We start from the raw sequence: 22,108 nt of genomic DNA, 5'->3' as shown, positions 1-22,108 counted from the left end.
TATCTTGCATTATATGAGTAAAGTCATCCACAAGTTTGTGTGAAAACATCTGTTATATACAAGGACTTAAAAGAAGTTAGATATGTATATTTTACAATTCTGGTGGGATTCATATATGTTTATCTTATATAGTAAAGTCCACTTTATTATTCTCTGCCTTCTTCTCCTCCCCCAAATTGTCCTTGACTCTTACAGAATAGGTACATCTTGAATATGTATTGAACTAGACAGTTCTGTACAAATAATAAATAATACAGTTGAAACAAACTGAACTACATCTTATTTTTTAAAGATTTATTTATTCATGCATACAGAACTGGGGTGCAGGCCAGAGGTACAGGGGCAGTGAGAGGGTTCACCAGAGAGAGAGCAGGGAGCAGAACTGGCAGATTGAGGAAGTACACTGCTGAGGGGAGCAGCAGGCGGGTCAGGAGAGGTCTGCCGCGCCATGTGGATCACCTCCTGGGCAGGCGGGGATCGAACTCATGCGGAAGTGGCTTTGGCTTCTTAGTGCTGTGCTTTACCCGCTGCGCCACCAGGGAGGGCCCCTTGAACTACATCTTAACTCTGGAATTAGCAGCTCCTTACTGTATGCTTATGCGCATCAGCTACACCGTAAACCACACAGGTACTACCCTCGCCATGGGCTTCTGCACACAGAAGAGTTAACCCCAGTATGAAGCAGGGGATTTTGTTTGAGAAATACAATAATAAGAATGTTTCACAGACATAAACAAACTATTCCTTTGTTTAAAGCAGAAAACCCAGCTCAATTTTCACTTCTTTAATATCCTTTTAGCAATTTCTGAAAAGCCATTAGGGAAAAACCATACTCCTATTATTTCTGTCCAGTCTGCTTGCCTTAATTTTAATATTTGAATCATCAAGTTAATATTTAATTTAATATGCTAGTTAAGTCTGATTAGATGCTTTCTAACCATCATTTTGCTAGTAAGTTATTTTCTTTTAGCGAATATCCATTTTAATAAATATGATATTATTTCATTTGGCTTATAGTAGGCGATTAAAAAAAAGGAAATCTACTGTCATATATTTTATGTCATCCTTAAACACTGGCGTTTCCTTCCTCACTTTAGCATTGGTCTGGGGACACTATTTAAAGGTCAGTAATCACACATCCATGGGTCCAGCAGAACAAGTGGATGGCAGTATTTCTTTTTTTTTTTTTTTAAGATTTATTTATTTATGCATGCAGAACTGGTGTCCAAGTCAGAAGTGCAGGGGTGGTGAGAGGATTCACCAGAGACAGAATGAGGAGCAGCACAGGCAGACTGACTAAGTACACTGCTGAAGGGAGCAGTGGACGAGACAGGAGAGGTCTGCTGCTCCATGTGAGTCAGCTCCTGGGTAGGTGATCAAACTGGTACTGAAGTGGCTGTGGCCAGCTTGCAGTGCTGTGCTGTGCTGTGCTTTAACCGGGTGCACCCCCAGGGAGAGCTCCTGATGGCAGTTATTTCTAACTGAGGCTCCCAGAGGACTGTTAGAAACTCGCTTTGCACAAAGGCTAATGTCAGCTTACTATTAAGGTTTTGATATTTGTTGAATTTTCATTAGTCCACTGAATTACAGGATGACATCTTTGATCCTTTTGTTAATTAAGCAGTTTTATTTGGTAAACCATATCCGGAGTATGGATTGAGCTAAAATTATGTCAAGAACAACTTCATTCTCTACACTAGGCTACTCTTTTTTCAGGGGGCTAGAATCTTGCAGGAGTTTCCAGGTTTATAGGAAGAGTTGATTTATATCACAGACTGTGTAGAATGTTTCTTGTCTGTGTTCTCTAAATTACTGCAATGTATAGGTTACAGATTTATCTTACATTTGTTACTTAGTTGGTCAGAACTTTACAGGAATCCAACAGCAGTTTTTAGCACAGGTCAGTCTCCAAGGTTTTTGCAATGAAATACACATACACACACAAAGAAATCTATATATATGGACGTGAAGTAAACACATGTAGACACAGTACATGTATATGAAATACATGCTTACACAGATATGCATATATATGTATATGGTATATATATACACACACACATATTTTCAAGAAAATACACTTTAACTCACACATTAAAGAAAATACATGTCAGAAGTAATTAAGAATTGTCCTGCTTGCAGACTGTCACATGGATGAAGACAAACCTGCATTTGTAAAAGACACTTGTCTTTCCACCAGATGAAGTGATGCTTTTTTTTTTCTTATTCCTACGAACAATTTCTCTTCAAGTGAGATAAACAACAAGACCAGAAAATAGAGTTCATCAGAATAACATACCTCTATAATGTATAACAATCAGGAGAGTTGCTGGTGAAAATAATTAACTTTTCATTTGTTTTGTTTTGGTTTGTAACATTGCTTCACCAGCTTATCTGTATCATTTACAAAATTAAGCAGCCTATGCAAAGATAATGGGGTACTGAAAGTATACCCCATGCATTTAGTTTGCATCAAAGGGCACATGATAAAAAAAAATACTTATGAGAAAGAAATTATGCACAGAAACAAAGCTAAATGAAACTTACATTACATACAAGAATAATCTCAATTACCATCATGTACTTTTCTATTCAAATCAATGAGTATGAAACTGTTGATAGATTTTGACAATATTTTACATGTTTCCCATGCCAATTTTAGAAGTTTGTATCATTTATCATTTCCCTCAGTCATGGATTGCTGTATATAAGTATACTACATATTCACTGAGCACCTTATTTTGGTAAGGTCGAATATTTTGCCTTACAGAATATCTTTGGTGTCAGTGTTGTTATCTTCATGGAGAGAAACATGGCACTTACAGGGTATACCTAAGTTTACTCAGTTTATATTTAAAGATTTGAGAATAGATTTCAGCTTTACTTGACTCCTAATCTTCCATTAAACATATATATATATATATTTTTTTTTTTTGAAACAGCTGACAATGAGTAAAAGGTATCTGAAAATAGGTCTGACTGAGCAGGTTAGGAGATTGCTAAAAATGTAGCCTTTAATTAATGACACTGCTATTTCTTATCCCTTGGTGAAACAAACAACTGAGAACACCAACCCGTGTCAGCTGAACTATAGGAACTATAGGGACAGGCAGTTTCTAACTCTATCCTCAGGGCTCACTGTTACTCATCAATTAAAATAATTTCTAATGTTTGGGAGAGTCTTTGGTTATGAAAGGAGCGGGATGGACTGCAATCTTTAGAAGAATGTGGTGACAGTCCAAATGAAAAGAATGAAAATTTGCATGATAAAGACAAGTGCAATACCATGTGTGATTGCTGAGCGATTAAAACTGCTGAAGCAAGTTGAATTTATTTTTCTTTTTGTCCAGTGAAAGTGTGTTGTCTTAGCAAATTTCTTTTATTCTTTGCATTGTCATCCTCTTTTGTTGCTATCCTACAAGGTCTATTTTCTATTCTTCTACAGCTAAATAATCATGACCAATGAAGTGACCTGTTATTCTTGGCATCTGCCCACTTGGTAGAATATGCCTGTGGTTCAGATGCCACCCACACTTCACTCAAAGTACCACTGACAGCGGGACTGGGAAACTACTAACAAAAGAATGTAGTGGAAGGGGCCTGGTACAAGAAACCCACTCATTTGTTTCTCCACCTTTTTCATAGTTTAAGAAATTCTGTTGCTACCAGGATAAGGTAGGTTAAGTAGAGGTAACTGTTAAAATTTCAGGAGGGTGAGGGCCCTCCCTGGTGGCGCAGCGGGTTAAAGCACAGCACTGAGAAGCTAAAGCCACTTCCGCATGAGTTCTATTCCCGCCTACCCCGGAGGTGACCACATGGCACTGCAGACCTCTCCTGACCCGCCCGCTGCTCCCCTCAGCAGTGTACTTCGTAGATCTGTTCTGCTCTCCACTCTGTCTATGGTGAAGCCTCTCGCCTGTACCCCAGTTCTGTATGCACAAATAAATATTAAAAAAAAAAAATCTCAGGAAGGTGAAACAAAGAAGCCCTCTTTCTTATGCACACTTCACCCCCTGCAGGGAGGGGTGCACAGGGACACAGGCTGCAGAAGCAACCTCTGCAGCATTTCCATTCTTGATATCATAAGAGTGAAGTTGCCCTAGAGGAAATGCAAGTGGCATCTAAATACTTTAGCTTGGAAATGGCATGCATCACGTCTGCTCGTTGGCCAGATTTGGTCACATAGTTCTGACCGAAGAAGAGGCTCATGGGTACAGCCTAACCACATGTCCAGTGGCAGTGAGCTGGAGACATTTAGTTAGCAGCAGGGATAGTGAGCACGTAAATAAAACATTCAACACCTAAACAATTTTTAATGAAATCCTAGGGGAAAATACACTTTCAGGCTATTAGAATGGCAGTGTCCAAAGATTGAAAGGGGAGAGAAGACAAGTTTAAGGACCACAGGCAGTTGGTAAATTTATGGCACATTACCCAGGGAAGCAGTACAAGGTGAATCTATAGATTCAAACTGTACTTTGGAAGATTTATCAATGACAAAGATACATCAGGCCAAAAATCTAATGCTCACCTGTGAGGTGAATAGGAAGAATGTAAACTACTGATCTATCAAAGCCTTCTGGTGCCAGATTTAGAGAGATTTGTCGGGGTGACCTTGGAGTTGGCCCATTCTATCATCTATGATCCTGTTCTATAGTTAAGTATCCTTCATATAGCAGTTGAATATGCATCCGTTTGTATTCAGCAGAGAAACATCTTTCAAACTCCAAAATCATAACTTCTGTTAGTCAATTGTAAGGGAAGAAACAGAGCCAGATATGAATACTATCTCACTCAATTCCATTGTGTCTTAGCACAAGAGAATCAGCTTGCTCAAAATCCCCAAGACATCTCTTGGGTGATAAAATGAAGAAACAAACTAGTCACACATATTCCTTCCCTTGTAGTCACGATCAGCAGCTCTGAGTTTCTCAGTCTTCCCCTTTGCTCTATTCTTTGTCATTCAACTCCTGCCTACTTTACTTTCACAGTTACCATTTCCTACTTCTGTATCCCTCTTGTTAACTCCCACTTGTTAACTCCAGAGTAGTTCCATAATTCAACTCCCTAAATTAAACAATCGGGAGAAAGCCGATTATGTAAGTATATAGAAAATAATCTGAGACCATCAGTTATATTCTTTAATGCATTTTAAATCCCTTGGAATGCTGCCAACAAGCTGCTTCATTTTCCAAGGCTCTTTTGATTCCCTGGATTTCAGATTCCGCATCTGTCAAATGCATGCAGGTAACACAGCCCAGGAGGAAAGTGACTGGTGGGGGTGACATTTTCCCATAGTCCCCATGTTCCTGGCAAAGGTCTACATGCCCTTGAAGGATCTTGCAAGCCAGCATGTGGGCCTCTGTCTCCCCAACACAGTATCACAAACAACCTTCCTAGAGGACCACACACGAATCTGCTCACCTCTGAGGACTCAGAGACGTGAGGAAGCACAGTAGTTGAGGGAGAACAGGGGTGGGGAGGGGGCTTTGCTTCATACCTGAGCAGCTGGCATAGCAGCTTGCCAGCGAAGGGAGAGTGAGCCTTTTCTCACTCACCGCAGCTCAGAGACTGGGAGACCCTCCCAGACAGAGGTCACTTGATTAACCCAGCCCACGTTATCCTGATAACAGGGTCAAGGGCTTCTTACTGTGAGGAATTTTCAATTTATTTCACAGACAAGATAGTTCGATCTGCACCAGCCTTTCCTGCTCCCCTGGGGATGCTATATTAGAGGAACTAAGAAAAGAGAGCCGTGTGCTTTGCTGAGGCCTCGCCTCATTTTTCAGAGTCCATCTGGCCAAGGTCCCATTCATCCCTCCCTGGGAGTCTGTTCTGGCTTTACAAGCAAAGGGCCTGGGCATTAGGAGAAAAGTTAGTTCTTCTCTGGTTCCATCTGGATCCAGAGTAAGGCCTTCCTTTCTGTTTGAGCTTTCTTTGCATCATGTTAAATTTCTGCAGAATTTATAACAAAGGAAGTTTGTTGCTGTTGCCAGCCTGGGGCACCTTCTCGCTCCCCCACATCTTTCATTGAGGAACAATGTTTTTCTCTGCCCATTTGACTCTGGAGGGCTTCCTCAAACCCCATAACTAGGAGGTTTAACACATCTGAGTTGTCACTGACAACATTCCACCTTCTGATCACATGAGCTGCTCATAAGAATCGGTGGTGTGGAGCTTTTATGGTGCACCCACTGTCTTCTTTCTCTCTGGGGGTTGTAAGTGATATTAATGGGCACAGGGGCTTCCTCTGTGTTGGCTTCATTCTTGGGAAGACATCTCATGTGGTTGTAAAGAAAAGAGGTGGAGAAAGAGGGACAGGCAGACAAAAGAAAGGGAGTAGTGAGAATTTTGAATGGTTTTGAATTTAATCTCAGGACAAGCTGTCCATGTTCACTTTTCTTCCTTAAACAGGTTTCACTGGGTATGTGTCAATTCCCTCAGGAAAGAGAAAGTAAGACATAAAACTCAGGGCCCTCTCTGGTGGTGCAACAGGTTAGAACTCAGCACTGTGAAGCTATCTGCAACCACTGCAGCACGAGTTTGATCCCAGCCAGGGGGGTGACCCACATGGCGTATCAGGCTTCTCTTGACACACCCACTGCTCCCCTCAGCAGTGTGTTTAAGGACATCTGCGTGTTCTGCTCCCCACTCTGTCTCTGGTGAAATCCCTCCCCCAGCCCCCGACACAAACACCTCTGGCCTGTACCCCATTTCTTATACACATAAATAAATAAATCTTTAAAAAAGAAACATAAAACTCAAAACAAACTACAACAAATATATCACTCCTTCATTTCCTGGGGCAACAGCTTTAAAATCTGGGGGTCCATAGAAGGAAAGAGGTATCCAAATTGATATTTGCAGCATGGTGGAGTGGGCAGGGAGGGAAGTGGACTTCAGAGTTCATTGCAGAAACAGAATTAGAACATCATTCTCTTACAGAGTCATATCACTTCTCCATGTTGGGGTCTAGATTCCTTCATTGTAAATGACTCCAATGAGCAAGAAGGTGAAAAGACCCCGCTTAGGCTGAAACTGCAAGATTCTGAAGGCAGCCTCTGATTCAAGGGTTGTAACACGAGGCTCTATTGTATATGCTGATTTCATTATTGCACTTATTCAGGACACTAACATTCTCCATTATTAAGACACTTTCTTATGTTGCCCCAGGAAATGAAGGAGTGGTATTTTCCTATAATTTGTTTCGAGTTTTCTTTTTCTCTTCTTCTTCTTTTTTTTTAAGATTTATTTTCTTGCCCATTGTATTTTCTTTGATTTGAGTCCTGGATAACATTGATACAGTTGAAATTTCCTTAGACAGATTATGATCTTTAGCTTGGCTATTTACGTTTCTTTAATACTACATGTACATCTGCACAATACTGCATATACACCTGCACACATACGCCCTTTCCATTCTTTTATTTTTTATAATTTCATTTTGTTATTGACTTTGCATGTTAACATTTGTAAGTTTCAGATGAGAATCTAAAGGTACTCATATTTCTGTTTTGTATTGTCCCTGTTTTTTGTGTAATGTCATTCTTTAATCTTCCTTTCACTATCATCCTCTTTCTTTCACTACATAATTAGAAACCCCTTCCTTCTAATCATAATATACCAGTCTCTTCAAGAGACATAAAGTTTTAATTTGAATGTTCCTAGGCCCCTCCCCTATGATACCATGGCCATAAATAAAACCATCTCCAATTTACTATATGTCGAGCATATTCTGCATATTCTATAAGCCAAGTACTTTGCTGCATCAGCTCCTTAATCCTCTCAAGCACTCTAGGAGATGGCTATTGCTGATTGTATGATTAGCTAAATTATTGAACTTTCCACCTTTACAACACAGGCATAATGAATATTAGACTTGAAGCTAGAAACCCATTCTCTTTCTAATAAAATGACTGGACCTTCTGCATATACCTAAAACTAGGTCTCTAGTCCTGAAACAAGACATCTGTTTTTAGTTCTCTGGCTAAATGCCTGATACAGGCTGCCTTTGGAACAGCTTTGTGGCTCACGACTCTGACAGTGTCTGTAGAGGAGGCACCCAAACAGGACAGAATAAATAGGGATGGGAATTCTGGAGAAAATAAACAGTCAAAGCAAGATACATGTTCCTGTACAAGCAAGAGAAACTTCATAGACATAAGCCTCGCAAGGAACATCTAGAAAATATTATATACAATAGTACATAACCTATTCTTCTCCCACAGTTACAGGTACCAAAATATTACAGGAAGCTGAGAGCTCAGAGTGGACAAGGTCAGATGTGAATCTGGTGTGCCCCGTTTCCCAGCCTTTAATTGTAATGGGGTTCACTGAGGCTTCTGGGACAGCCCTCTTCTTCTTCACTTGTGTGTGGAGAAAATCACCGAGGGGAGGCTCCTGCCAAACTTGAAAGCTACTGTTGCATGAAGGGTGAGTGGGCCTTGAGGTAATTTGAGCTGGTTTGTAATAAGGATTTTCCAGGTGGTCCTCAAGCCATCTTGGAAGACTAGAGACCATGAGAGTAAATTCTGGGTTTACTGTAAATAAACTGAAAAGGTCCAAGTACTGGACGAGAGGAATCCAATATTTAGTCCATGTTTAAGAAGAATTCGATTTTTAATCTATTGAGGATCTAAAACTATGTAGTTTCCAACAGAGTAACCAGACCAAGACTGGTCATTTTAACTGAACGGATGAACAACAGCAGCAGCATAACTATAATTCTCCATGGCAGAGACTGGAGAGTCTTCTAAAGTAAAAGAGAGGCAAGGAAACAGATATCGAAGGAGTCTGAGGACAGGCACATGAGCACACATGTATGTCCACACACACACACACATGCACACACAGACATATACACATTAAAAAGGAGGGTAGATATCATCTTATTTGATTCTCATGACACTCTTGGGGATCAAAGTTTGACAAATAACTTCCAGCCACTGATGTTTCCCCCATTTAATATCTCTCAGTGTTCTGTGCACATAGATTCATCTGTCTCTTAGCAAAGCCTGTCGGGAATCCGTACTGTGGATAGGCTGAGTCACTTAGCCCCTGCCTACAATAAATACTCTTGCATGTGTTTTTATTTTAGTAAAATTATTTTATATCACAGGTTACGCGTGAAAACTGAGGGACCAGAAAGTCAGAGCCTCACGAAGAGCTGGTGCCTTGTTCTTAAGCCCAGAATGCCCAAAAATCCCTCAGTGCTGATAGGATGTCAGATTGACAGAGCTGAATGCGGCCTGGGACTCACCTGTTCCAGGTTCTCAGCCGACCTTTTGCTTTCTCCTGTGGGATCTTGATGAGGCAAGACAAAGAGCTCAGCAGCAGTGGGCAGGCCGGGAAGCACTGCCACCAACATGTGCTGGCCTGGAACCCCTGTGGCCTGTGGGAGAGACAGAGAAGCTCATTAAAGTCCTGCAGGGAAGGAGGTGAGAATGGACCAAGTGATCAGTGGGCATTAGGGCTGGGGAGAAGATCAAAGAGGATCGGAGGGTGGCAGGCAGGCCTCAGGTGGACAGGGTAGACAAGGACTCCAGCCATAGCACTGTGCTAAAGTCAGATCACCCAAGGCTGGATCCTGGCTCCCTCCCATGGGGCCTTAAACACTTCCCTTTGCTCCTTACGCCTGCGTTTCCCAAAATGGCCAGTGGGCATGATGCAGTACTTGTCTTGTCAGCGGATGATGGTGCTATGACCTGAGTTACATAGGAAGAACATCTAGTAGTCCCTGGATCTAGTAGCTACTGGTGAACAGTAGCTCTTCCTAAATGGCCCGAGAGGGTGTTGCCCCTGGGAAGACCTGCGCTTTCTGGACTTTGCCCCTCACACCTTAACCTTTTCTGGCCTAGCTTCCATCTTTGATGCAACCTAGATTTATTCTTCAGCGACGAGCCACACCCTCATTGCCTCCCTCACTGGGCTCCTCCGTGACTGACACTCCTCAGGCACTGTTGGGTCTCCGTGGCATGGGAACTCGAGAAGCAGCTCATTTCGCACAGCCCTTCGCTTGACTCTCCAGTGGATTCACAGCTGTCGCTCAAGGCCTTCTTTGCACTAGTTCACTTGCTCCCATTGAGTTTATAGCCCGATGCAGGCTTGAGCTCTTCCATGGGGTTCTAACAGGGTTTCATAACAGTCCGCCCATTTCCAGGAGACAGGCCACACTGGCCAGATTTGTCTTTCTATGATCCAACTCAATCTTGTCCAAATTCTTGCAGAAATCCCCATTGCCAACTACATTAAATATATATCCAAGACCTTCTGCAATGAAGCCACAGCTCACACAACCTCCAGCTAAGAGGAATCCTGTTCAATGCCCCAACCTTCTCCATTTCCCCACAGGAGATTTGCAAGTGCCATTTTCCCCAGAATGGCTTTTGAGTTTCTGTCTGCTGCTGGGAACCCGTTTATTCCTTCATAAGTCTTCTAAAGTTCTCAAATTTCAGTATATTCCTCATGCTTTCCCAGTACGTGACTGTGTTTACGAACCTCACATCTGTATCTTCTATGAGGTGTCAGGGACTGCTGCCTGTTGGTTCTGGAAGAGCGCCGAGACACTCATCACGCTCACATAGTGCAGCAGCTCCTGCAACAACCCTCCCCTGGCCCCCTCAGTCTGCAGGTGAGGACCCAGCAGGATATTAGCTCAGTGGTAGTGAGTGAACTAGCTCGGGTCTCAGAAGTTGCTGCTGACATTAGTGCACCAGAGCTCATTAAGGGGTAATCTCAGGACTAACATCTGGGGAGTGAAGGAAGAAAGCAGGGTCAGGTAGGGGGAGGGGCTGAACACTGATGCAAGCCAAGTACAATCTCACCAGACCTTATAGGGAGTGCAGGTGGCTCTTCAGATTTGTGTGAGGTGTGGCTGAGGTAGCCTGACCTTGTTTTTCTTTTTTAAGATTTATTTATAAATAATACAAGAACTGATGTACAGGCTAGGGGTTTCAGGGGTGAGAGGATTCACCAGAGACAGAGTGGGGAGCAGAACAGGTAAACTGACTGAAATACACTGCTGAGGGGAGCAGTGTCAGGAGAGGTCTGCTGAGTCATGTGGGTCACCTCCCTTTCCCACAATGGAAGTTGTGCTGCAGTGGCTGCTACAGCCTCATAGTGTTGTGCTTTGACCCACTGCACCACCAGGGAGGGTGCAGCCGGGCCTCTCTGTACCTGCAGCAGAGGAGACTTGTCCACAACCCATGGACATCAGGGTGCGGGCAGCTGATGCTTGCGCCCACAGCATTCCCAGCATCTAGGAGTATAGTCTCACCCTCAGCGGGATCTGGCCATGCAGGACAGAAGGAGATGGAGGAAGGGTAAGTCATGGCCAAGGCTTCTAGGTGGTGAGTGGTGATGTGTGGTTGGGAACTGTGGTCTGGCCAGGAAGCCTGTGTTCATGAGATGTTACTGCCTCCCCTCCCAACACCGCCTCACAGCAGCTCCTAGCACAGCTGGAAATCAAATACGCTTTTATGGTCTTACTAAATTTTAAACCCCGAGATTATGTCTGAGTCATCCTCATTACATGCAAAAATGTTTACTGACTGACATTCAATTAAAGATTTCATTGTGAAATGTTAATAGAAAGAATCCATTTGGTGAGGTAACTGGCTTTATCTTGAATTGTGTCACATAATGAAGGGGAAGAAAACCACAAATAAATTGACCTCAAGTTATACATTGGGTCGGGTTTATTAGGGTACCCTTGGCAATGGGACTTCAGGGTTTCAGAAAGTAGCCAAGTGTAATTACTGGGGTGCCAGGAGCCAGGGGCTGGGCGGGTGGCCTCTGGGGATCAGGTAACCAAGGAATCTTCAAAGCTGCACAGTATTCACTCCTCCACTCTTTGCTGAGGAGGGCTGAGTCAACCTGTTTACTCTGCATTTAGGTGAATCTGTTATTTATCAGCTTAGAATACAGATGAGCAGTGATTTCCAGCTGACTGGACAGCTGGTGAAAGGTGGAAGATCAGGGCATCTGTCCCCTAGACACTGAATGTGAAGAGAAATCAGCTTGGGAGACTGGGCACCGCTGAGCTAATGTCTGGTTAGTAAATCAACCAGGGAGTTAGACAGCTGCCTGGAGATCTGTGGGGGCAAGGCTCCCTAGAAAGTGGCCGCTGAAAGACCTATGCCCTGTAAGTCATCTTGGACAGTGGAGGAAGGGCCTGCCTTTGTACCTGGGCCCTTGGACCCAAGGGCTAATGGGTCTTCTAGTTGGGCATGCACCCATGGTCCAGGCACTGGTAGTGTCCAGCACTCTGACTCATGAAGACAGAGGTGCAATGACTCACTCAGAGGCACGTGAAATTCCCCCCATCCACCCCATCTCATCAATCCCTATTTCTCCATGTAACATGGCAAAGGCTGGCAGTAGAGGAAATGCTTATGACCCATGAACTTAAAACTCAAAATTCAAGGCTCGCTGGTCTGACTTCAGAGCCTGGGTTTTAACAATGTGTCCTTGAGTAAGACATTTAATGTCAGTTTCCTAACCTGTAAAATGAGAAGAATCAAATCTATGTAAGTTATTTATTTTTTGTGTGATTTAATGTGTTAAAAAATATGAAGCAGGAGAATGTCTGGAATATCACAAGTGCTAAACAAATTTTAACAAAAGTAATGGTGGGACTATGGGGAAGGCCAGAAGCTGGGTGTGAGAGCGGATTTGGGCCAAGGATCATTCCTTTATCTGCTTAAATCATGAGGAACCATGTATTGGCACAGGGAAGAATGTCCAAAAAAAAACCTTAAGTTGATTTTCCTTTTGGGCTAAGAAGATCGCTGAGAGAGGTAGCTCACTTCTGATTTTCTGGGTTTGCACAACAAACCCAAGCAGCTCCATGAGCAGATACCCCCTTCCTCTGACCATTCATAAAAGCCCAGTGTGCAGTGAGATGTGGCTCAAAGATGTCTTCTTGAACTGCCAGAGGCATTTGCTTAGAGAGGGCCCAGCTCCACCTGGTGGATGCCCAGCAACCTCATGGGTCAGCTTCAGGTTCAAGCACATGTGGACTTTGGGCTCTCACTACAAAAGTGCCCTTCACTACAAAAGTATAGCTCCTTCACATATTAGCTAGAAATGTCAAGCAAGTTGTGCAACTTCTCTTGAACCTCTCCTGCTTAGTCTGCAAACCTGCAATACATTTGTATGGCGCAGCTGTAGGAGAGAAAAGCGTTAAAAGAACTGGCACAAGGAAAAACACTTGGACATGTGTCCATACTGTGCTCAGGCTTGCTACTGGTGCTTGTTTTGTGCACGCATGTCGCGTCTCAGTATCCTGCACAACCGATTTCACACTTGAAAATGGACTAATCATAAAACCTGCTACATACTGTCACAAATTCCCAAGTTCTTTTTCACTCCTCAGAAGAAAAGCTTCCCAAGAGGCAAGAGCTAGGAGTTGACACACATGTGCATGGTCCCCATTACACCGATGTCACACAAGTCAACCAGCCCTCCCATGGGCTCCTGCTCTTGTCTGTCATTTCTTTGCACAAAGGTCCCCTCACCACAGGTTGTTCAGGGGCAATGAGCCTGAATAAGAGAAGGAATGTTTGCACTCACTTCCACCAGGGACTTTTTGATGACCCGGCTGATGTCCCTCCTCCATTCTGGGATGTCAGGGTTGTAGTCGTCCAGATTTGGAGAAAAGGACAGGCGGAGAGATCGGAACTCCTCTGGGGATACAACATGAGGTGATTACTAGAAGTGCAACAGTTCTCCCTAGAGGTCTACTATCCTTTCTATTATATACAGTGCATTAATGTAGGGACCTTGTCCTCTACGCTCACCAGTGAGTTCCTTCTAGAGTCAAATCTGTTATCCCCTCCCTATTATATCCCAGCTTCTCACTGTCTAGACCAAAGCCCTAAGCTCTAGTCCATGTCCAGCTCTGCAGACTGTCCATTTTCCCTAGTGCAAGATGCTCCCTTCCTGGACACTGGCTAGCTGTCCTTGAAGTGCTCTGAATTCATAGCAGGTGATGACCTTGGGCCTTTGCACTCAATGCTCCTCCCTGAATGCCTCATCCTCCAATTGTCCATGCAAGAAACCCTGCAGCTTTGGTTTGAATATTTACTGACACGATACCCAATCTACCATGTTCTCATTCTCGTCATTATTATGTTGTGCACATTCTTTCATTATCATGATAGGGTTTTATAATAATTAGTATTATGAGAACATAATTATAATAACTATTGTAATCATTCTATTGCTGTGTTTTGTTTCCATGGACATTTCATTTAATGGAATTTTAAGTTGCTTACTTCAAAGATTTTGCTAGTTGTCTCTGTAGCCCAAGAGTTAACCCTGAAGTAGAATGGGATTGTAAAAGCAAGATTCTTTGAAGAAGATCATATGTAAGTGAGTACGGGAGGCATCCAGAGGTGGACAGAGCACTGATCGATACGAAGCCTACATGGCACTTACCAAAAGAGAGGGAAACCTGGGTGCCTGCTCTGATGACTGAAGGTTCGATAAGACCGTCAGACAGTCTTTGAGCGAAGTCAGCTAGAACAGTGCCGCACCCTGGGAGGGGACCAGCTTAGCCACTGGATTCAGCCCCACAGTCCCTGTGTCCTTGACGTTGGCACAGGCATGGGTTTCAGAGCACTGTCCCGGGGGGCTGAGCCCAGCACCAATTCGGCCTGTGCTATCCATAAACGCAGATCGCACGGTTCCCCTCTGCCTGCTTCTGCTTCTAGGTCACAGTTAGAACAACGTTCAGGCTTCATGTCCCATTTAATGAGGATCTGCTTTCTCTCCTGCCTCATGGGCTTGGGCTTCTCTGCATCCTGTGCCTGCACCAGCCCCCACTGCACAGCTCCACTTGCCAGACACATGTCTTCTGCTCCTGCACATCACTCAGTCTGTCCTGGGACAAATCCTTCCCCATCAGCGGCTTCGGATGTCCTCTCTCCTACCACCCCAGACACCCTTCAGCCAGGGCCATGTTTGTTGGTTTCATTCATCTGGCTATTTAATTTTTTTTTTTTTCACTGTCTGTTTCTGGAATATAAGCTCAGTGACAGAGGGCATGGTGATTCTGGCCTTTTGAGCAAGTGCAGCTTGTGGTAGACTTTCAATGATTATGTCTGAATCATAGAGTTAATACATTTTTGTTGAATAAAGATAAAGAAATACATAAATTACAATGGAGGTGCTCTGCAATTTATACATTTACTTATTTAAAAAAAAATCTTTAAGTATGCCCTTGCTTCAGTAGAGACTAAGCAACGTCAATGGTGCCTACTACATTCAGGAACCATGAAAAGCCCACTTGAGCATTTTCTAACAATGCCAAAGACTTATAAAGCACAAGTTGTAAAACATCTTACATTGTAAGGTGGGTGTTTGTGACAGTCTGTTCCAAGGACGTGGTTTTCAAAGGCTAACTATTTTATGACTCACTAGTCACCTCTGTGAATATTCCAGCTTAGTGCCAGTGGAGAACAACAAAATACTTATCATTATTATGGTAAACAGCAGCATCAAGGAATTGCTAATTGAGTCATACCACACCTCTCTGAAGACACTTTCACTTTGCTCAAACACTTTATCAAAATATAGAGAGTTCATCTACCAGGTAAAATGTTGGCTTAAAAAACGCACACATGCACACACAAATGAGAAAAGTGATGACATAGCACCCTAAAATAGCAGGGCAGGGAAGAGGGATGGCAGAGAAATGTTATACTTAAGTTTATTCAACAAATGGAGGATGGATGTGGGAGGACAGTAAAGGGTAAATCCTAAATATATACATATATTTCCAGCAGCTCGGAGAGATGAATTCTATAGCTATATGCTTCATTTTTGTATTTAAAAGCAAATGAAGGAAGACAAGACAGAAAGGTCTCTTCTGCCACATGCTGGGTGGTGAGCGGTCATCTTGCTCTCTCAGGCCAAGAATGATGCCTCCCGCAGGCTGATCACCATGGCCTCAATTTTCCCTCAGTTGGATTGAGCTTGAACAGATTTACTCCAGACTGCAGGCTCTGACAGCCCCTGGAGAGCTGACCTGAGAAACCCTGTAGTTGTAACTTCATTCTCTGGCTCTTGGAGAGGTATCTCTCCTACCACCCAAGAAGGACTTTCTCTAGGATCTAGACTTTCTTCAAATGTAATCAGAAAGAAAGGTAATTCTCCTCTCCCTGGGAGAGCAAAAGTCTAGCTTCCAGAAGCAACATTAACAAATGCAGATTGAACTGATATCTCCTCACCCCTAAATTCCTCCATTAGTTTTTTCACTAATTCACTCCAAAGTTAAAAAAAAAAAATCTTCCTGCCTTTTGTATTAATCTTGCTTGTTTAATTCCATGTGATACAACTTTCCTTTAGTAGGTCACCCTGTCATTAAATCTTCTAGTGATCTTTATGAAATTCTGGACATCTCATCTGATGGAAGATGAGTGAATGGCATTTGAAGGCTAAGAAATTTGGTTAAAGGAAGAGGAAATCACCTCCTCAGCTCCGGTCTTTGAGACTTTTAAAAATGAAGATAAGCCGGCCCTCTCTGGTGGCGCAGCGGGTTAAAGCACTGCACTGAGAATCTAAAGCCGCTTCTGCATGAGTTCGATTCCTGCCTGCCCCGGAGGTGACCACATGGCGTGGCAGACCTCTCCTGACCCGCCCGCTGCTCCCCTCAGCAGTGTACTTCGTTGATCTGCCTGTTCTGTTCCCCACTCTGTCTCTGGTGAAGCCTCTCGCCGCCCCTGAGCCTCTGGCCTGTACCCCAGTTCTGTATGCACAAATAAATAAATCTTTAAAAAAAAAAAAAAATGAAGATAAGCCATTCCATGAAGTGTGAGCCACTCCTTGGTGATGCTTTTAGAGATTCTATTAAAAGGTAAAACTACACATAGCAATGGAGTAGAAGGAGGTTACAAATACTTTCCCTGGATTCAGAAGTGTTAGACTCTGTTTGCTATACTTATCTCGCATTTTACCTCATTTATCTTATCTCATTTGGAAAACTGGGATAAGCATAATATATTTCTCTTGGGTGTGTTTGGACCATTAAGTCCTATATATCAAGTGATTAGAACAGAGGCTGGTAAGGGCTCATCAATGTTTATTACCACTAGTGCTATTACCATTGTTATTAATATCGGATCTGTCACTGAACAGTAGGATAACTTTAGGCCAAATTCCCACTTCTGGGCCACAATTTCCTATCTGTGAAATGACAAGTTGGGCCAGACAGGCCTGAAAACATTCTAGGTTTACAGCAGGCCTCTTTGTGATTGTACTGAGGAGGCTGCCAATCCACTTAAATATGAGGCCAGCTGTTGAAGGAGGGAGGATGTCTGAGACAGCTGTGCCATGTAGGGAAGAGAAAAAGGAAAAAGAACTCCAGACAGAGAAGGCAGAAGAGCCCATCACGCTGGAGATTACGGATCACAGATGTTGGGTGGACACGGGCTGGGCTGCCTGTCCTGCTCTCCCACTGACATTGGGGCCATAGCGTTGCTCTCCTTGTATTAGGGTTGTTGGGATTAAATGTGTTCCCAGAAACTAGAAAGGAGATGGAGAAGGAAAAGAGAAACAAAAACTCTTCCCTTTGGGCCACCTGGTGGAGAGGTGAAGGGATTTTGTTAGGAAAACTAGAGGCCTGGTTGATTTTCATTTCCTCTTGGGGATGAACCAGCTCTCTGGGAGTTTAGGGGTGAGGATGCAGAGAAATACAACAGTCAGCCATGGGAGGAAGTGTTCTTGGGCCTCTTCCAAGTTGTTTCCACATTACTTTCTGAATTTGAAGGTCAAGTTGGCAAGATGAGAAATGATAAATAGAATCTGCATCAGAATCAGTTAATTCTGGAACTGGGGCAATTGATAATATTTAGACCACCAGCACGCCCCACTCTCACCCCTAGTCTCTTCTCATTTTCTACAATGCACAGCATTTGTTTTCTCTACATACTTTTACATTCTTGCTTTTCACATCTTTATCTTTCCATGTTATGTATGCACAGTTTCCATATGAACAATAAAAATTTACATGTTCACCATCTACTAACAACAGTACATCCACTGACAATCAGGAAAAAGTTACCAAAATGAGATGGACTGGTATAAGCTGCTGGTCAACCTTCCATTTCATCAATGACTCCACCTTTTATTTCATTTTCACTCCATCTAATACTCTGTTAGTTCAAACCAATACCACTCTACCATGATGCCTAACATCTGCTGTTTTAACCATTCTATCACATTTTGATAATACAGATTTGTGGGAGAAGTTTTCAGAGTGCTTGTACATTGGTGGAGTCCTCTTATTAATCAAGATTTACAAAGTTGAAAAATTCAAGAAATCCCTCACTATTAACCGTTTGTCTTAGATAACATGCTTTAGCTTTTCAAACCCCGCTGAAATAACCAATGGCATGAATTAACTTTACAATGAAACTCACCCTACCTGATCACAGGTGAATTCACATTAGAGAATCAGACCCTCTCTGAGAAGACAAAACAAGAAACCCTCTTGGGTTCTTGTGAGCACATTTTGCTGGTGAACAACATCTTCCCAAAAGGGGGAGAAAAGTCTTGTCTGCAATCTTTCTCACTTCTTCCCTCTGGTCTCTACACAGAGGTCAAAATCCAGGCAGCCTCCAGCACTGTGGCACTCCACACACCCATGGGAGCACCAGGCAGCAAGGATGAGGGAGAGGGAGCACTCACCGTAGACTGCGATGGTCTTCGTGTCCTGTAGGATGGCATTCCCAGCTGACACCTGCACCGTGATGGTGTTCATCCCTTCAGAAGTAAACTTGAAGGATATGCTTCCCTCCAAAGTGATTAAGGGCTGAAATGAATGAGGCACGGAGTGAGGGGAAAGATAAGACAGTCATTTGTCAAGAGTTGAGAGCCCCAGAGAGGCTTCCCAGTGCAGCCCAGTAGGACTAACCCCATCATCACAGGCCCAGGCCAGAACGGGGTTAGGGCAGCCATCCCCTCAAGGACTCGGCCCATTGCTCGTGAATTTCACACCTCCCTTCTGATAGCGTCATGACTCAGTGGCCTGGAATCAGCAAGTCTTGCCTGAAATGGGATACATACCCCTGATGGCTAATCTACTGATACTGAGCACATCCCTTAATCTATGGGGATATTCAAAGGAGACCCAGAACAGGAGGCTCTATTTATCCAGATTTAAGAAGCCATCACCAAACACCTATAACTGCCCTGTCCTTCTCTGAGGAAGGGTGCCCATGTAAAGTTATAATGCACACAGCAACCAGGGGCACCAAAACAGCCTTACGTAGACAGGAGCAGGAACAGGAGCAATGTGTATGGCTTGGCCTTCTCAGCGCAGGGCCTAGCTGTTGTGTCTAGAAGTAGCTGCTATGGAAACAAGTACTAATTGGATAGTGGTTTGAGGACTCAAAAAAAAAAAAAAAAATGACTTGGAGTCTTGCCTGTAATACAACTGGATGCCAGGGTCTTAGAGGAAAAGATTATTAGCACGCTGACCTCCCTTGAGAAGCATTTCTTTCCTGTCTTTTCTTAATTAATTTAAAAATCAAAATTCATTTAATTCCCTGTGTAGCTGAGGGAAGACTAAGGTCCAGCATAAGAAGTCTACTCAAGACAGCCCATTGAGAATTTATTTTTCTTTTAAAAAGGGAAAAATAAATAGGAGACACAAAAGGAAACCATCTATTAATTTCCCCTCCCCAGACTAGCTTCAGGCAAACAACACAGATGTCTGCTCTTCCGCTGGGGGCGGTGGGCCTGCTTGTGGTCTATTCCACATGCTTAGTTGCAGCAGAGGTCACCTCGGCTGTGTGAATGGTGCTGGTGAGAGATCCTTTGCCCTGTCAAGCTCCTGTGGGTCTGTGAGGGGGAGGCCGCTATTCCAGACCTTTGCAAAATGATGTCTCCAGGTAAAACCAAAATTCCCTTTTGGGGGAGAAAAAGATTTGGGTTTAAAAATAAGATGTGGCCCTCCCTGGTGGCGCAGCGGGTTAAAGCACAGCACTGAGAATCTAAAGCCGCTTCCTCATGAGTTCGATTCCCGCCTGCCCCGGAGGTGACCACATGGTGTGGCAGACCTCTCCTGACCCGCCCGCTGCTCCCCTCAGCAGTGTACTTCGTCAATCTGCCTGTTATGCTCCCCACTCTGTCTCTGGTGAAGCCTCTCACCACCCCTGAGCATCTGGCCTGTACCCCAGTTCTGTATGCACAAATAAATAAATCTTTAAAAAAAAAATAAGATGCACTGCATTTAAGAGCCATCACCAAGCGAAAGGCAGGCTGCTGAGGGAAAGTCAGTATCTGGGTCCAGTGCACTTCACCTGCAGCCTTTGGGCCAGGCTTCGGGACAGAAGTCCTGTTGCCTAGCTGGCATTTGGCAGTAAATTTTAATTTCTGAGAATGGAGTGAGATTAAACAGAGACAGGCCAGGCGGCCTGAAGTGAGGGGAGACAACTCACTCACGCAGCAGTAAGCAGGTCCTGGCTTGGACTCAGCAGGAAGCTGGAAGCAAGGCCAGAGCGAGCCCTTCCTCGGCCTTAGCCTCGCTTTTCTTGTCCAGAAAAGTCAGGAACTAGGTTTAAGGTTCCTACTGTTTTTCTAACTGAGGTTTAAGGTTTCTACTGGTTTTATTACCGCAGCAGATGTTTCATCCCAGGGAACTGGGGCAACAGAAGGATACAGCTGAGAGAAGAGGGGCAGCCATGACTCAGGGTGCGGAGGCCATGGGGGGTGGTAGGGGGCAGCTGTTGCTTCTGCCTCTCTGGTCTCCTTTTGCCTCCTTGTCTTATGGGTTCTTCTTCCCTTCTTCTGGCCCATGATGTTTAAGGAGGCTGACTTCAACACTTGTCTCTCTGGCCTCAGCAGTGTAATCAAGGCCTGGCCAGTCTGACCAGTAATGCTAATTCCAGAACTCCCGTAACCATGGGGAGAGTTTATTTTCTCTGCTAAACTGTGGGGATAAAAGGCATGGGCCACTGCTAAGATTCATCATGAAGGCAAAGTCCCACAGGAGACGAAAATGAACACTGAGCAGGGAGGCAGCGGGGAGGGGCAGGGGTCTGGTGGTGGTGGGGGCAGGGAACAGTGATGGAAGCACCAAGCACTGGCTGTCCCCAAAGACAAGACAACCTCTAAACTGGTGCTCCCCATGCCATTGCATTCCCAGGCCTCTTTGAGCTGAGCTGCACAGTGTGCTGGGAGGGTGAGGGGGTGCGGGGGGGTCGCACCTCAGTGTTGTTCCCGTACCACCACACGTAGGTGAGGGTGCCCACTTGGCTGGGCCACAGCACAGCTGTAGCGTTGACCTCCTTGTTCTTTGTGGTGACGAAGGGGAGAGACAGGTGCACATGTTCCAGGGGACCTGCAGCAATGAGAGAGAAGAGCCATAGACAGGGAAGCGCTTCCTCTGCCTCCTCATCCCTGCTCTGGAGACTTAAAGTCACCAAACAGCTCCCTGAGGAAAGGGCTCGCTCTAGACTGTCCCTCGTGTGGAGCAATAGATATGTCATGGCGAGTTGTGTCTCAACATTTTCCATGATCTTTCTTCTGCCTAAAGCCTGAATTCTTTATAAAAATTAAATTTACAAGTAATTCATGAAGTCTTCAAATGAATAAGCAACTATGTAAGATTTCACAGGGAGATACAAATCTTTCCAGGAGGTTATTTCCTTGGTGGTAGAATAGAATCAAGACTCTCAGAGACTTCAGGTTGGGGGAGGGGTACTATGTTGGACAAACCTCCCAAAGGACTTTAACGATCTGTGTGAGTGTGAGTGAGTTTGTGTGAGAGACCATGCCTGGCTGTGAGTCCTTGTGAGTGTGCAAAGCCACTGGCTAGGTGAGCATGGAATAAACTGGGTTTGGTGTTGAGTTTAGTCTGTCTGGGACATGGGCATGTGTGAGTGGGAAGAGAATGTTCGGGGTTCTCAGCTTCTCAGGAGGTGAGAGGATGATTCTACCCAAGGAGGTCCAGATCAGAAGCCTTAATCAGATGTTCAAAACCACAAAGATGTCCTCTTCATAGCGATCTACTACGGCCTCCCCTAGACCCCCCGATCTTCTCCTTGAGAGACCATTCCTGGGGAAACACAGCTTCCTCTGAGGTGAACCTGACAAGAAGTTG

The 22,108-nt window shown here is 44.2% G+C and overlaps 1 protein-coding gene across 1 annotated transcript in view; it reads right to left on the bottom strand.

Annotated features, from left to right (window-relative positions):
* SORCS1 (sortilin-related VPS10 domain containing receptor 1) overlaps window positions 1–22,108 on the bottom strand; it is a 456,202-nt gene that overhangs the window by 18,159 nt on the left and 415,935 nt on the right. The window contains exons 20-23 of the mRNA XM_004680456.2: window positions 21,213–21,346; window positions 18,691–18,814; window positions 13,573–13,685; window positions 9,260–9,391 (exon numbers count right to left, since the gene is read on the bottom strand). Of these exons, the coding sequence (XP_004680513.1) occupies window positions 9,260–9,391; window positions 13,573–13,685; window positions 18,691–18,814; window positions 21,213–21,346 (503 nt within the window). The remainder of the gene's footprint in view (window positions 1–9,259; window positions 9,392–13,572; window positions 13,686–18,690; window positions 18,815–21,212; window positions 21,347–22,108) is intronic.

This window comes from Condylura cristata, unplaced genomic scaffold (assembly GCF_000260355.1).
Source record: "Condylura cristata isolate star-nosed mole 26May11 unplaced genomic scaffold, ConCri1.0 scaffold00011, whole genome shotgun sequence".
In the NCBI taxonomy this organism is placed as follows: domain Eukaryota; kingdom Metazoa; phylum Chordata; class Mammalia; order Eulipotyphla; family Talpidae; genus Condylura; species Condylura cristata.
Note: the sequence above shows the minus strand (reverse complement) of the source record. Positions and strands in the feature narration are given on the sequence as shown.